At 48.2% G+C, this 14,805-nt stretch overlaps 1 protein-coding gene across 1 annotated transcript in view; it reads left to right on the top strand.

Annotated features, from left to right (window-relative positions):
* Positions 1 to 14,805, top strand: part of LOC145359946 (myosin-7B-like) — a 90,850-nt gene that overhangs the window by 33,641 nt on the left and 42,404 nt on the right. The window contains exons 14-20 of the mRNA XM_080214831.1: positions 734 to 883; positions 1,735 to 1,905; positions 5,049 to 5,228; positions 8,155 to 8,287; positions 9,822 to 9,901; positions 10,171 to 10,258; positions 12,432 to 12,549. Coding sequence (XP_080070957.1) covers positions 734 to 883; positions 1,735 to 1,905; positions 5,049 to 5,228; positions 8,155 to 8,287; positions 9,822 to 9,901; positions 10,171 to 10,258; positions 12,432 to 12,549 — 920 coding nt within the window. The remainder of the gene's footprint in view (positions 1 to 733; positions 884 to 1,734; positions 1,906 to 5,048; positions 5,229 to 8,154; positions 8,288 to 9,821; positions 9,902 to 10,170; positions 10,259 to 12,431; positions 12,550 to 14,805) is intronic.

Raw genomic sequence — 14,805 nt, 5'->3', positions numbered from 1 at the left:
TTTTATGTTTCAGAGTAACTATCAGGGTAAAACTGAAGTTGGCAATTTAATCTGCTACTCTCCCAGCTCAGTGTAACTGTCCAGAGGAAGTTAACACCTCTGTGTAATTGCTGGGTAAACCCCTACATGGAAACCTCTGAGAGAGATTTCATTTGGGTAACCCCCAAATGTGACACGGGGAACCAATGGGCCATAGTTGGGGTTCAGAGAAATAAGTGATGAGTGTTAATTGCCTTTGAGTACATAGAAATAGGGCTAGCTGGTTGTGTGGGAAGAGAGCTGTGAATCTGAACAAATCAATAGGCTGTCTGAATATAAAAACGCTCTATACCTTGGCTTGGTTTCACCAACTGGCCATCTAGTGTTCATAGAACCATAGAACACTACAGCACAAAAACAGGCCTTTTGGCCCTTCTTGTCTGTGCCGAACTGTTTTTCTACCTAGTCCCACTGACCTGTACCTGGACCATATCCCTCCACACCCCTCTCATCCATGTACCTGTCCAAGTTTTTCTTAAATGTTAAAAGTGACCCCGTATTTACCACTTTATCCGGCAGTTCATTCCACACTCCCACCGACTGCAATAGTTTACAATATGGAATTAACATATTTTCTCCCATTGGTCCTTACCTTGAGGTGGAGGCCTCCTCATTGGTCGACACAGTCTGTTTCCTGTTGATTTTCATCCCACATCCATTTTAAAGACTGGGATTTCTTTCCGACCTCCGCTAGGTCCTTTATGCTGTTGGAGCTTTGGCGAAAGCCACATATGACCGGATGTTCAAATGGCTGGTGACTCGGATAAACAGGACTCTGGAGACCAAACTGCCAAACAAGTTCTTCATCGGAGTGTTGGACATTGCGGGTTTTGAGATTTTTCAGGTCAGTCTTGTGCTGTTGTTGTGGTTTTAATGTTGGTTCTCTCTCCTTTCCCCTGACTGGGTGAAGCCTGTGTCACGGGGAAGGTTCCCAAATGTTGATCAGGAAAAGTGTTCCCACTTTATCCCTCTGGATGAACAGTCTGTGATCTGCATCTTTCCTCTGGTGGTGGTGTTCTCACCGGTGGAAGATTTGAGAAGTAATTTTAAGGCTGGATTCAGGATTCTAGATAGTGTCAAGACCCACGTCCAAAAACTCTAAGCTGTTTTACAAAGTCAGCCTGGACCATAAGTTTTTCACTTTGAATTTTGGCATTAGGGTGAGCATAATGTGTTTCACTCCAGGTATGATACAAGTGAACCACTAGGGAGCTTTTACCAAACAAAGTTTATTTAAGAACACAGTTAAAATATAAATAAAAACTTAGTATAACTTCTACCAATTACAATTTTTAAACACGGTACCGTATAAACCCTAACAGCTAACTACCTATAGCCAGAACTCTACCACCTCACCTGCCATGGAATCAGTGCAGGTGAGGATCCAATGATGGAAATCTCCATTGACCTTGGCTGGGAATTTCTGGTCTCACCTGAACGAGGCTGTAAAATCCCTCCCACAATGTTCCAAGCCAAGTAACACCCCACAAACATACAACCCTTTCTATTCTTGGCATGGAAGCAAGTAAAGTTTGACAAATTTGTTAGAGTTCTTTGAGGATGCATTAAGCAGGGTAGATAAAGAGGAACAAGTAGAAGTCATGTATTTGGATTTCCAAAAGACATTCAATAAGATGCCCTGTAAAAGCAATAACACAAAATAAGATCTCACGGTGATGTGTTCTCTTCTTCCAGTTCAATAGCTTCGAGCAGCTGTGCATAAACTTCACCAATGAGAAACTGCAACAATTCTTCAATCATCACATGTTTGTCTTGGAGCAGGAAGAGTACAAGATGCAGGGTCTCGAGTGGACCTTTGTTGACTTTGGCCTGGATTTGCAGGGCTGCATCGATCTCATTGAGAAGGTCTGTTGGCCCTGAGTGCTATGTAATATCGTACAGCAATTTGGAGATGGTCCCTAGGGTTATAGCAATGCTGCAATTGGATAATAATTAGACTGACATTAGAGTAAAAAATCAGACTGCAAGATGTGGATCGAGTAAGAATAATTCTGAAAAAGTTTAAACCAATGTTTATTTCCTTCCATTGAATATAGAAAAATATAACAATTGTGCGGATTTAACTGTTTCACGTGGGAAATCATGGAAGACAATAATTCAGAGGAAAGTATTTCCGGATCTCCCGTTCCTGTCTCTTGCACTGGGATCTGCAGTGGCCTGGTCATTAGCCCTGTAATCCCCGATGATCTGCATCTGGCAGATGGAGTACAATGCTGGTAAATGTGAGGTTATCCATTTTGGTAGGAATAACAGCAAAATGGACTGTTATTTACATGGTAAAGAATTGCAGCATGCTGCTGTGCAGAGGGACCTGGGTGTCCTTGTGCAGGAATCTCAAGGAGATGGTTTGCAGGTACAGCAGGTAATTAAGAAGGCAAATGGAATTTTGTCCTTTTGAATTCAATCAAATAATCCGGATTTAAGAATTTACTGATGACCATGAAGCCATAGTCGACTGTTGGGAAAACCCTGGTTCATTAATGTCCCTTCAGGGAAGGAAATCTGCCGTCCTTACCCAGTCTGGCCTACATGTGACCCCAGAGCCACAGCGATGCGGTTAACTCTCAACTGCCTTCGGGCAACTAGAGATGGGCAATAAATGCTGGCGATGCCCATGTCCCACCAATGAATAAAAGATAACAAATTCTTCCATTGGTTAAACTTTGCCAACATTCTTCCAACAAATAAGCCAAGTGTTGAAAGGCAAAGCAAAATCTACAATTCTACACGGAAGTTCCTCCTGTAAGGAGTGGGGAACTACAGTGATCAGAGTTGGGATTTTATCATCTATATTCAATGTCTTGGATGAAGGGATTGAATGTACGATTCCTAAATTTGTTGCTGGCATGAAGACAGGTGGTAAAGTAATTTGTGAGGAGAACTCACTGGGCCCTAGTTTACCATTCTGATTAGAGTCTTAGAGGTTTACAGCATGGAAACAGGCCCTTCGGCCCAACTTGTCCATGCTGCCCTTTATTTTAAAACCTGTAAGCTAATCAAGCTAATTCTAAGTGCTGGGCGGACTTGAAACTGGGAGTGTTTCAGATCTGACTTTTAGACCCATTCTCGGGCACCCCCATACGCACTCTGCCTTCAAAAAATATCAGTGATTCCGAATCGCGCTACACAAGGCTGTGGGCGGGGCTTAGCGCACCCAAAATCCTGCAGCTCCGATCGGCGTTTCCAACTGCACACGCGCAGAAAAGAAAGATAGGATGCGGCTCCCCTGCCGTGTCGTTCCCGGGCTGGATAATGCCTCCCCCTGGCTCCCACAGACATTGCCCCCACACCCACAACATTACTGACCCCCTTAAACCCCCCATCCCTCGCCTCCCAGGCTGATCGCGGACCCCTCCCGCCCCCCCCCCCCACTCTCCCCCCTCACTGATCACAGACAGAGTGGCAGTGGACCCCCAGCACCCCCCACCCCGATCTCAGAGGGCCGTTGGACGCTCAGCTCTTCTCCCCTCAGCAGCTGGAGTGCCCGAATGGGACTTTAGCGGATCTTGTCTGTTTTGTGCTGATGGGTGAACACGGTGGTGAAGGGGGAAGTGACGGGAAGGTTGGGCGCGTGGCCCATTAAACCCATTTAAATGTATGTAGATGGCCAGTGCACCCGTTTCGGGTGTGGCCCCGATCATGGCTATCTTCAGGCCTTGGTAAAGGGGGAACCAGTGCAGAGGTGGGTGTGGATCTCACTATTTATATCACACCCAACTTTACCAAGTTTACACACCCAAAAACAGGTGCAGCTAGATGGTAAAATCAGGCCCAAAGAATCTACCAAGGGACAGAGAGGGTTCAGTCAGTGGACATAAAGTTGTCATTTTGTGTGTAAATGTGAGGTTAGCCGTGTCTGTCGGAAGAATAGTGCTGTTTAAATGGAGAGACTGCAGAATGCTGGGTACAGAGGGATCTGTGTGTCTGGGTACACACAGCACAGAAGGTCAGCGTGAAGTTCCTTCACTTATCGCTAGGTCAAATTCCTGGAACTCTCTCCCTAATAACCACAGTGCTGTTAGGGAGCGAGTTCCAGACAGTCAGGATGGTGAGTGGCTTTGAGGGGAACTCCATATGTCTTCTGCCCTTGTCCTTCCAGGTGGAACAGTTCCATAAGAACATAAGAAATAGGAGCAGGAGTAGGCCATCTAGCCCTTCGAGCCTGCCCCGCCATTCAATAAGATCATGGCTGATCTGTCGTGGCTCAGTTCCACTTTCCCTCCCTCTCCCCATAACCCTTAATCCCCTCTCTTATCAAAAACCCATCAACCCGCTTCTTAAAAATATTTAGCGAGGCAGCCTCCACCACTTCAACGGGCAGAGAATTCCAGAGATTCACCACCCTTTGAGTGAAGAAGTTCCTCCTCAACTCCGTTCTAAACCGCCCCCCCTTTATCTTGAGGCTGTGCCCCCTAGTCCTACTGTCCTTTCTGAGCGGGAAGAGTCTCTCCACCTCTATCCTATCCATCCCATTCATCATCTTATACGTCTCAATGAGATCTCCCCTCCCGTTGTCATGCACTGCCTGGCTCCTGCATACTGCCCATCTCTGGGCAGTGCTCATTACCATGCACTGCCTGGCTCCTGCATACTGCCCATCCCTAGGCAGTGCTCATTACCATGCACTGCCTGGCTCCTGCATACTGCCCATCCCTAGGCAGTGCTCATTACCATGCACTGCCTGGCTCCTGCATACTGCCCATCCCTAGGCAGTGCTCATTACCATGCACTGCCTGGCTCCTGCATACTGCCCATCCCTAGGCAGTGCTCATTACCATGCACTGCCTGTCTCCTGGACTCCATCTTCTTTCTATCTTCAGACATGTTGTAGGTTGCAGACACTGCCCTCTGCTGGGGACTGCTTGTCACTGTTATCCAACATGGAGGTTGTTCCCCTCACCTCTCTCCCCCCTCCCAGCATCCAGACACATCAGCAGTACTTGGTGACTATCTATTACTTTGCTTCCTTTCCTGGTTCACTGTTGCAGCCATTGGGAATCCTGTCGATCCTGGAGGAGGAATGCATGTTCCCCAAGAGCACAGACACGACCTTCAATGCAAAACTTCTCGACAATCTCCTGGGAAAGTCTCCAAACTTTGCAAAATCAAAGCCTGACAAGAAGAGAAAGTACGAATCCCACTTTGAGATCTTGCACTACGCTGGAGTGGTGAGTAACTTTGAGGTCCCAGTCCCTCAATCTCCCTCCCCTCATTCTCACAGAGAATTTCCCCATCACAGAGTCGCGTCAATCAGTCCGGGTCTGACCGGCACCGAGGCCGGGATTCTCCAGTCCCGCCTGCAGCAGGAATCATTTGACCAACCACTTCATGGGAAGTGGGAATATCCGGCTTTATAGTGGGTGGGATTGGAAAATCCCAGCCTGAGTGTGACAAAATAAAATGTGATTGTCGGGGTGTAACACACGTGTGCACACACACACACACATATAAACACGTACACACAAACACACACACACATACATATATACACATATGCACGCGCACACACATATATACAATACACACGTGTGCATACACACACACACATATATAAACACGTACACACAAACACACACACACACACACACACACATATATACACATATGCACGTGCACACACATATATACAATACACACGTGTGCACACACACACATATATAAACACATACACACAAACACACACACACATACACACACACATATATACACATATGCACGCGCACACACATATATACAATACACACGTGTGCATACACACACACATATATAAACACATACACACAAACACACACACACATACACACACACATATATACACATATGCACGTGCACACACATATATACAATACACACGTGTGCACACATACATATATAAACACGTACACACAAACACACACACACATACACACACACATATATACACATATGCACGCGCACACACATATATATAATACACACATGTGCACACACACACATACTCACAAATGCATGTACAAATGTGCAGACACACACATGCACACATTCACAAACGTGCGCACATGCACAGTTTCATACAAATGCAAACATACACAAACATGTTCATACACACAAGCACATGCAACCTACATGTACATATGCACACACATGTACAAACACACACTCAAGCATCACACTTGCTTACACACACAATTATACTGACACACACACATTCATGTTTAAACTCACTCAGATGCTCACAACACATGCGCACATAGACACATTCACACACACTTGCACACACACACTCATTCACTCACGCATTCACACCCACACACGTACATGCACACGTACTCACTCACACGTTAACCTGTGTGATTCTCTCCATGGACAACACAGAATGTAAAGTGTTTCTCAAGAGGGAACCAATTCTAGATGAGAACTGACTTCAGTCAAAGATACTCCCAGTAGCGATCAGCTCAGTCTGTGTCCAGCTGGTGAGAAAATGGGAGAGTTGCAGATCCGTTTTTGAGTGAATTTTTACTCCTGACCTTAAGCACTTAGTGTATGAAAAAATGGGCTAGACTGTTTCTAGCTACTAGAGGCAGTGGGCAGGCCTAAACTTGACATGCAGCCTGATCAGCTGGCAGAGGGAGCTATTGCGCATGTGTAGACCCCTGGCAGAGTGCACAGTGGACCCCCCCTTCCTGATTGGGCTGCCTGGCTTAACCCCTGCCTCCATAGGCCATGCTTCCTCAAGGCCCTGCCCCTCATAGCCCCCCTTCCAGCCCCACCCCCTCGGCCCTTAGCACTGCCCGGTAGGCATTGCCAAGGTGCCAGGCTGGCATTCCCAAAGGTCACCCTCCCATGCCCTCAACCTCCCCGGGTGGGGGGGGGGGTCTCACTGTCCTCTGGTTTTACTGGTGAAGACAGCACAACTGTTCCCCGTTCAGGGGGAGCGGATGTTTTCCTTACTGGAGAGAATCTCTCCCGGGAGAGGTTATAAAGGCAAGTGAGCTCTGACGGTTGAGCGCTGGGCTTGGTAAACAGATGTAAATAAGTTTATAGAATCACTCAGCTTCTCCCGGGGGTGGGCGAGAGGCTGACCGTGACAGAAACCCTTCTCTGGGAAGATTGTGAGAGCTGAGGAATTGGGCACGATCCTGCTGTCTAGGTGCCCCCGTGATTTTACTGAGACACTTCGCCCAGCGATGGGCAGTAAAAATCACAGCCATCGTTTCAAAAGAGGTGAGAAACACAACGGGGAAGTTTTACCCTCAGCTAAATAATGGAACTGAAATTCCAGCAATATCCGGGGAATTCTAAACAATCGTTTTGGTACAACTTTCACACCTTTAATGCATTTCGATATTGTGTTGTGTTTAATACACACTCAGACTATCAGCAGTTCAAGATTGAACAGGTAACTGACAGTCATCGAACGGCTTCATAATATTCTCACGCTAACTTAGGAGGCACAGTGGGTTAGCACTGCCGCTTCACAGCACCAGGGACCTGGGTTCGATTCCCGCCTGGGGTCACTGTCTGTGCGGAGTCTGCACATTCTCCCCGTGTCTGCGTGGGTTTCCTCCGGGTGCTCCAGTTTCCTCCCACAGTCCAAAGATGTGCAGGTTGGGTGGATTGGCCGTGCTAAAAATGCCCCTTAGTGAGAGGGGGACTAGCTAGGGTAAATGCATGGGGATGGGGCCTGGGTGGGATTGTGGTCGGTGCAGACTCGATGGGCTGAATGGCCTCTTTCTGCACTGTAGGGATTCTATGATAACGTGCGCTAAAGCGTGCAGACATCAACTGTCACCTCAGTGAGTTGTCAGGACAAGTGTTAGGCTCCCAAAATCATACGCGATTGCCGGCCTGGTTTCGGGAATCATTCCCTCATTTATACCATCGTTTCTCTGGGAAAACCGGTTCCGACTTTCGGCATTTCGACAGACAGCGTGGTTTTCAGGAACCAATCACATGGCAAGTCCAAGCGAGGACAGCCTGTAGTACCAGCGGAGAGAGGAGGTGTCTATCAGCTGTGTGTTAGATTGACAGAGACGTGAGTCCACGGTGCTGGCTGAGAACCAGATTGTCCCGGTAAATACATGGATTGTCATCAATGGCTTCTCCCTTGTGTAGGTGCCCTACAATCTCTCTGGCTGGCTGGACAAGAACAAAGACCCATTGAATGAAACTGTGGTGGAACTATTCCAGCAATCGTCCAATGAGCTGGTGGCTCTGCTGTACCAGGGCTACGTCAGTGCGTATACAGGTAGGTGGCGCCTTCCCTCTCTGTCTCTCTCAGCACTGAGTGATTGGACTGCAGGGTGTTTCAGCAAAACTGGGAGCAAAGTAACTGGGCAGAAATGTCAGTGGACAGATCAACACAAAGAGATCTTCAAACATGTAATGTTTAAATTGCAAAGAAATATGTTCCTGTCCTGAAGAAGTTACACAGGATAGAAAGGTTAGAACAGGAACTGAGCTACTGCTCCATGTTCTATACAAAACTCTTCCTCAACCCCAAAAGTGGATGAAATCTGCATTGGGATTTAAAAGGGAAGGAGAGAGCGCTTTCATAAATGTAAGAAATAAGTAAATGAGGGCAGCACGGTGGCACAGTGGTTAGCACAGCTGCCTCACAGCCCCAGGGACCCGGGTCCAATCCCAGGCTCGGGTCACTGTCTGTGTGGAGTTTGCACGTTCTCCCTGTGTCTGCGTGGGTTTCCTCCGGGTGCTCCGGTTTCCTCCCACAGTCTGAAAGAGGTGCTCATGAGGTGTATTGGCCATGCTAAATTCTCCCTCAGTGTACCCGAACAGGCGCCAGACTGTGGTGTCGAGGAGATTCTCACAGTAACTTCATTGCGGTGTTAATGTAAGCCTACTTGTGACACTAATAAATAAACCTAAAACTTTTAAAACTTTAAATTGGCAATTGGGATTAGCCTAGGGGTTTAAAAAAAAGGGCAGCATGGACAAGTTGGGCTTGTAAACCTCGTTGAAAAGGATTAAGACATGGGTAGGTAGGTTTTTGATAGGCAAGGGAATTAAGGGTTATGGGGAGAGGGCGGGAAAGTGGAACTGAGCCACGACAGATCAGCCATGATCTTATTGAATGACGGGGCAGGCTCGAGGGGCTAGATGGCCTACTCCTGCTCCTATTTCTTATGTTCTTAAAGCCAGCCTGACCAGCCTCTCTTCCTATCTGAGATGCTCCAGCGCAGGTGACAGCGAATATAATTGTGCAGAAATGTTAACAGAGTCATGTTTAAGGAGGACAACCTTGAGATTTGCTGATGAAGAGCAGCAGTGGTCAGCGTAAGACAGAAAGGGAGTAATGGAGATAGAGAAAAGCCAGCAGAACTGGGGCCACTAGGAGTAACCTGCACTTAGACTGACAGAGATACACAGCGCAGAACAAGAGTCTGCACCCGTCAAAGACAAACCTCCCAAATATTCCAATCCCATTGGCCTTAATACAGGGAAATGTGGGAGAATAGGTTCCGGGAGATTATTGGGAAGGTTCTGAAGGCTGTCCATGATCTCAGCATTCGAACAGATAATTTCCTGCAGAGTCTGAGTACAGGTGACCAGAGCAAGTCTGATCGAATCCTGGGTATTGTATACAGATGGTGGAGTGTGGGACCTCTGTCATTAATAAATTATAAATACTGAACAGAGGTGAACACTTTACTGCTTTTAATAATATTGATGATATTAGTGTCACAGCGATGATTGAACAGAATGTGTGACAGGGAGAATTTGACCAGCGTTTAACGGTGAGGCTCCTGTCTGTAACTTTCCAGAATATAAACAGAGCAAACCGGGAGAGAAGGTCAGGAGGAGAAAAGCTGCAGCATTCCGGACAGTCTCCCAGCTTCACAAAGTAAGACCTAAAACCCAGCCAGGAGAAAATCACACCATCTTCATCCCTCCTCCCTCTGCCCCCCTCCCCCCTCGCCCTGCCCCCCCTCGCCCTGCCCCCCCTCGCCCTGCCCCTCCTCTCCCCTCGCCCTGCCCCTCCTCTCCCCTCGCCCTGCCCCTCCTCCCCCCTCGCCCTGCCCCTCCTCTCTCTGATCTCTCTCTGCCGGTTTGGGATGTGCAGTGAAATTTCCGGTAACTATCACATCTTCAGATCTGTTCTTCACTTCACAGGAAAACCTCAATAAGTTGATGTCGAACCTGCGTTTGACCCAGCCTCACTTTGTCCGCTGTTTAATTCCCAATGAGACCAAGACCCCAGGTACGGTTCAATGAACAGAAACCTCTCACTGTTTATTTACAGACCTTGCTCTACGCGAGGGATTTATTTCTGAAATAAATGAGTCATTTCATCTCGAGTTTCTTTCTTCAGGTTGATTTTGATCAGTTTCCCCCTTTGCCCCATTCCTCTGGTGTTCAGAGCCGAGAACTGGGTGTAGGAACATTTCTGGATATTATTGAGTCCAGGACCAGGGCAAAGTGACACCTAACTCAGGAGCTGTAACAATCTTGTCTCAGTCAGAAAGCTGTGTTCAATTCCCAGTCCAGGACCCTGAGCACAATGTTTAGACAGACACTTCAGTGCAGCGGTGAGAGAGTGCAGCACAGTCAGAGCTTCCTGTCTTTCACAAGAGACATTAAACTGAGCCCTTCTATGAATAAAGGCCATTCAGCCCCCTGAGTTTGCTCCACTGTTCAGTGCATTGACCTGAGTAGGCCTCGATGTGCAGTGATTAGGGGAATTTCACAGTTACTTCATTGCAGTGTTAATGTAGTCTTAATTGTGACTATTAAATAAACTTTGCTTTAACTAATAGTCATTCCTGATCTCCAACTTCACTGCCATCTTTCTGCAATATTCCTTTATCTCTTGGTGTCATTGGTATTGTTATAATTCAGATCAGAAACTCCAAAGTGTTTTATGGACCCTGCCTGAACCACAAGTTTTACATCTTAAATTTGGACAACTAGGAGATATTTTCACTTCAGGTTTGATTCAAGTGACCCACGAGGGAGCTTTTATCAAACAAAGTTTATTTATGAATATGGTTAACACATACAGGAAGAAAATTAGCAAGAACTTTGATCAATTATGAATAAGAAACAAGACAACCACTATAATGTAAAGCTCTTAATGAATATTTTTAATGTGTTTCAATCAAAACCAAAATTCAATAAATAAAACCCTTTAAACAGATTTAACACTGCACAAACTAAAGCTCGTTTAATACTAGAATCCAGTTCCCTGGGTTGAATGCTGATTTTAAATGATCTTGAAAACTCAGAGCAGCTTGTAGTCATCAACTCCCCAAAACACAGGTTTTTTACTGCTGGATGGCAAATGGGATGTGCTTTCAACTAACTGGTAAAACATTTAAAATAAAAACAGAGAGAGAGAGACCACTTTCAGCCAAGCTTCTAACTCTGCAGCCAAGGCTAAACGACGGTGCAGAGGGACCTCGGGGTCCTTGTGCATGAGTTGCAAAAACCCAGCTTGCAGGTGCAGCAGGTGGTCAGGAAGGCGAATGGGATGCTGGCCTTCATAGCGAGGGGGATTGAATATAAAAGTAGGGAGGTCTTGCTGCGGCTGTATAGGGCATTGGTGAGGCCGCAGCTGGAGTACTGTGTGCAGTTTTGGTCGCCGTACTTACGCAAGGATATTTTGGCCTTGGAGGGAGTGCAGAGGAGGTTTACTAGGCTGATACCGGAGTTGAGGGGGTTGAGCTATGAGGAGAGGCTGAATAAACTAGGCTTGTACTCGTTAGAGTTTAGAAGAATGAGGGGAGATCCCCCCCAGCCAGAGGAAATACCCTTCCTTGTCCCCACAGTCCTCTTGGATGGATATAAAGATGCCCTGGTAGTGTTTTGAAAAAAAGTATGGGGGAGTGGGCGGGGGCAGTGGGCGGGCAGTGGGCGGGGGCAGTGGGCGGGGGGTGGGCGGGGGCAGTGGGCGGGGGCAGTGGGCGGGGAGTGGGCGGGGGCAGTGGGCTAGGGGGAGTTCTCCTGGTCAATGTTTATCTCAAAAATTTTTTGGTCATTTTTCTCAGTGTTGTTTGTGGGATCTTGCTGTGTACAAACCAAGAAATTGCATTTCCCGTCAATGACCACACTTTGCAAATGCTGTGAAATCCTTTGGGATATCTCGTGCCTTTGAAGGCCGCTATAGAAATGCAAACCTATTTACCTTCTTTCTGACCTCCTTCCTGCCTTCATTCCCTCATTCCTTCTCTTCCCTCACCCCTGTCCCTCCCAACGCTGGCCGCCCACTCTCCTGTGTGTATTCCGGTGAGGGTCGCTGGTACCCGTGTAACTGGCTGCTGGTTGGGTGGTGGTCATTCTGGGGGCAGAGAGGGTTGTGTGGGGAGGTGAGTGTTTGGAGATCATTTCACCCGGGCCACTGGCTGGCCTTTCATTGTACTGTGTTCATTTGGTAGGTGTGATCGATCCTCACCTCGTTCTCCACCAGTTGAGGTGTAACGGAGTGTTGGAAGGAATCCGAATTTGCCGGATAGGTTTCCCCAGTCGCATCTTCTACACTGACTTCAAGCAGAGGTAAAAGATTTTAACGTGATCCTTAAACTTTACACTAGCTTTCATGACCCCTCCCGCAGTGTCTCACATAGACATCACTGCCTGATGAAAATTAGACATCGCTCTGCCCTCCTGCAAATAGAAAAACTTCTAATAGTGAACTGACCTTTCAGCCTCAGATCTACTCCAACATCATAGCTCACCTGCATCCTAAACCCATTTAATAACTCCAAATTATCCACGCCTAATAAAAATAGATCAATCTCAGCTTTGAAATTTTTGTGTGACATCTCAACCTACTTTATATCCATTCACGGGCATTGCTGACTGGCCAAGGTTTATCACCTGCCCCGAGTTGCCCTTGGAGGGTATTTGAGAGTCATTGCTGTGGTCCTGGAGTCGCAGGTAGGCCAGACTGGGGAAGGATTTCACTCCCTGAAGGACATTGGTGAATCAGATGGGTTTTTATTCATGGTTGTGTCACACCCACCAGTAGGTTCTCCACTCTCAGTATTCAATGGCCCAGCCTCCAGCACCCTCCGGAGTAGAGAACTCCACAGATTCAGGATTCTCTGAGAGGAAATAAACCCTCTCATCTCCATTTTCAATGGAAGATCCTTCAGGCACAATCTTAGATTGTAAGTCTGGAACAAGCGAGGAAGTGGGAGAGAATAGCGTTGGTTTCTGCGGTGAGCTGTGAGTCACAATCTTACAGCACTTAATGTAAAAACAGAATCGGGATACGATTCTCACTGTGGGGAGGGGTGGAACTGAACCTCCCCGGGGAAGCCGAGCTGTTGGGGACTGTGCTGAGAGACACCCGCCCCCTACCATCTCCCCATGAGCGCTATGGACATTGGGACCACCCACACCCTCCCCCGCTGCCAATCACTCCCTGTGCCAGTCCGTCCCCCCACCCTCTGCCACCAATCACTCCCTGATTGCAAAGTTCCACCCCCCCCCATCCCCACCAATCACTATCCTCCCCCCCCCCACTTCCTCCCATCATAGCCACACCCCCACTCAGGCTCCACCCCCTTTGGCACTGCAACCAGAACAGTTGTGGTGCCTTGTGGGCAGTGTCAGGGTGCCCAGTGGGCAGTGCCAGGATGGGCACTTCTCAGCCCTGCCCCGACTACCAGGGGGCTTCAATTCCCCTCCCCCCCCCGCCCCTCCACAGTGAGGCCATCACACGTATCTCCATCAGAGGATTCCCGCCATTCAGAAGCTCGAGCTGCGAGGGGATTAATGCAAATGAACCTGGGCGATGGCATCTGGGGCTCACTATTGACATGTCAAACATGTCATTAATATTTAAACTGGTTTTGTGTCCTTTCTGGGTGTAAAGCAGAGGAAAGGGAAGCAAGAAGCCAGGCATTTTCCTCCTCTCACCGTATGTTCCTAATACAAACCCAGTCTATGGAACCATTCTTAGCATTTCACCCAATTAACCCAAATACCATATTGATAAATCCCTGCTGCTCTCTCCCCAAGGACCATCTCTCTTTCCTGAGGGACAGTCGGGACATTATTCACCGTGAGATCCAGTCAGAGCAGTCTCCAGCTCCTTTCTATTCCAGCATCTTGAGGTAGAGAGCAACATTCTGTCCGATAATTACTTTAATGGTTCTGACCTCTAGCAAAACTGTCCTGAGACCTAGAAGTGTGGTCCCTGAATGAGAGTGTCCAGACCTCACTTCTTCAAATCCCCAATGCTCAGACTCCTGTGGTTTCTGGCACTCTCACACTGGCACACTCACACTGGCACGTTCACACTGGCACGCTCACACTGGCACACTCACACTGGCACGCTCACACTGGCACACTCACACTGGCACGTTCACACTGGCACGCTCACACTGGCACACTCACACTGGCACGCTCACACTGGCACGCTCACACTGGCACTCTCACACTGGCACTCTCACACTGGCACGCTCACACTGGCACACTCACACTGGCACGCTCACACTGGCACGCTCACACTGGCACGCTCACACTGGCACGTTCACACTGGCACTCTCACACTGGCACGCTCACCCTGGCACGCTCACCCTGGCACGCTCACCCTGGCACGCTCAGACTGGCACGCTCACACTGGCACGTTCACACTGGCACGCTCACCCTGGCACGCTCACCCTGGCACGCTCACACTGGCACGCTCACACTGGCACGCTCACCCTGGCACGCTCACACTGGCACGCTCACCCTGGCACGCTCACCCTGGCACGCTCACCCTGGCACGCTCACACTGGCACGTTCACACTGGCACGCTCA

This window comes from Carcharhinus amblyrhynchos, chromosome 2 (assembly GCF_965287045.1).
Source record: "Carcharhinus amblyrhynchos chromosome 2, sCarAmb.v2.hapA, whole genome shotgun sequence".
Lineage (NCBI taxonomy): Eukaryota > Metazoa > Chordata > Chondrichthyes > Carcharhiniformes > Carcharhinidae > Carcharhinus > Carcharhinus amblyrhynchos.
The sequence above is the reverse complement of the archived record's forward strand: the minus strand, read 5'-3'. Positions and strand labels throughout refer to the sequence as shown.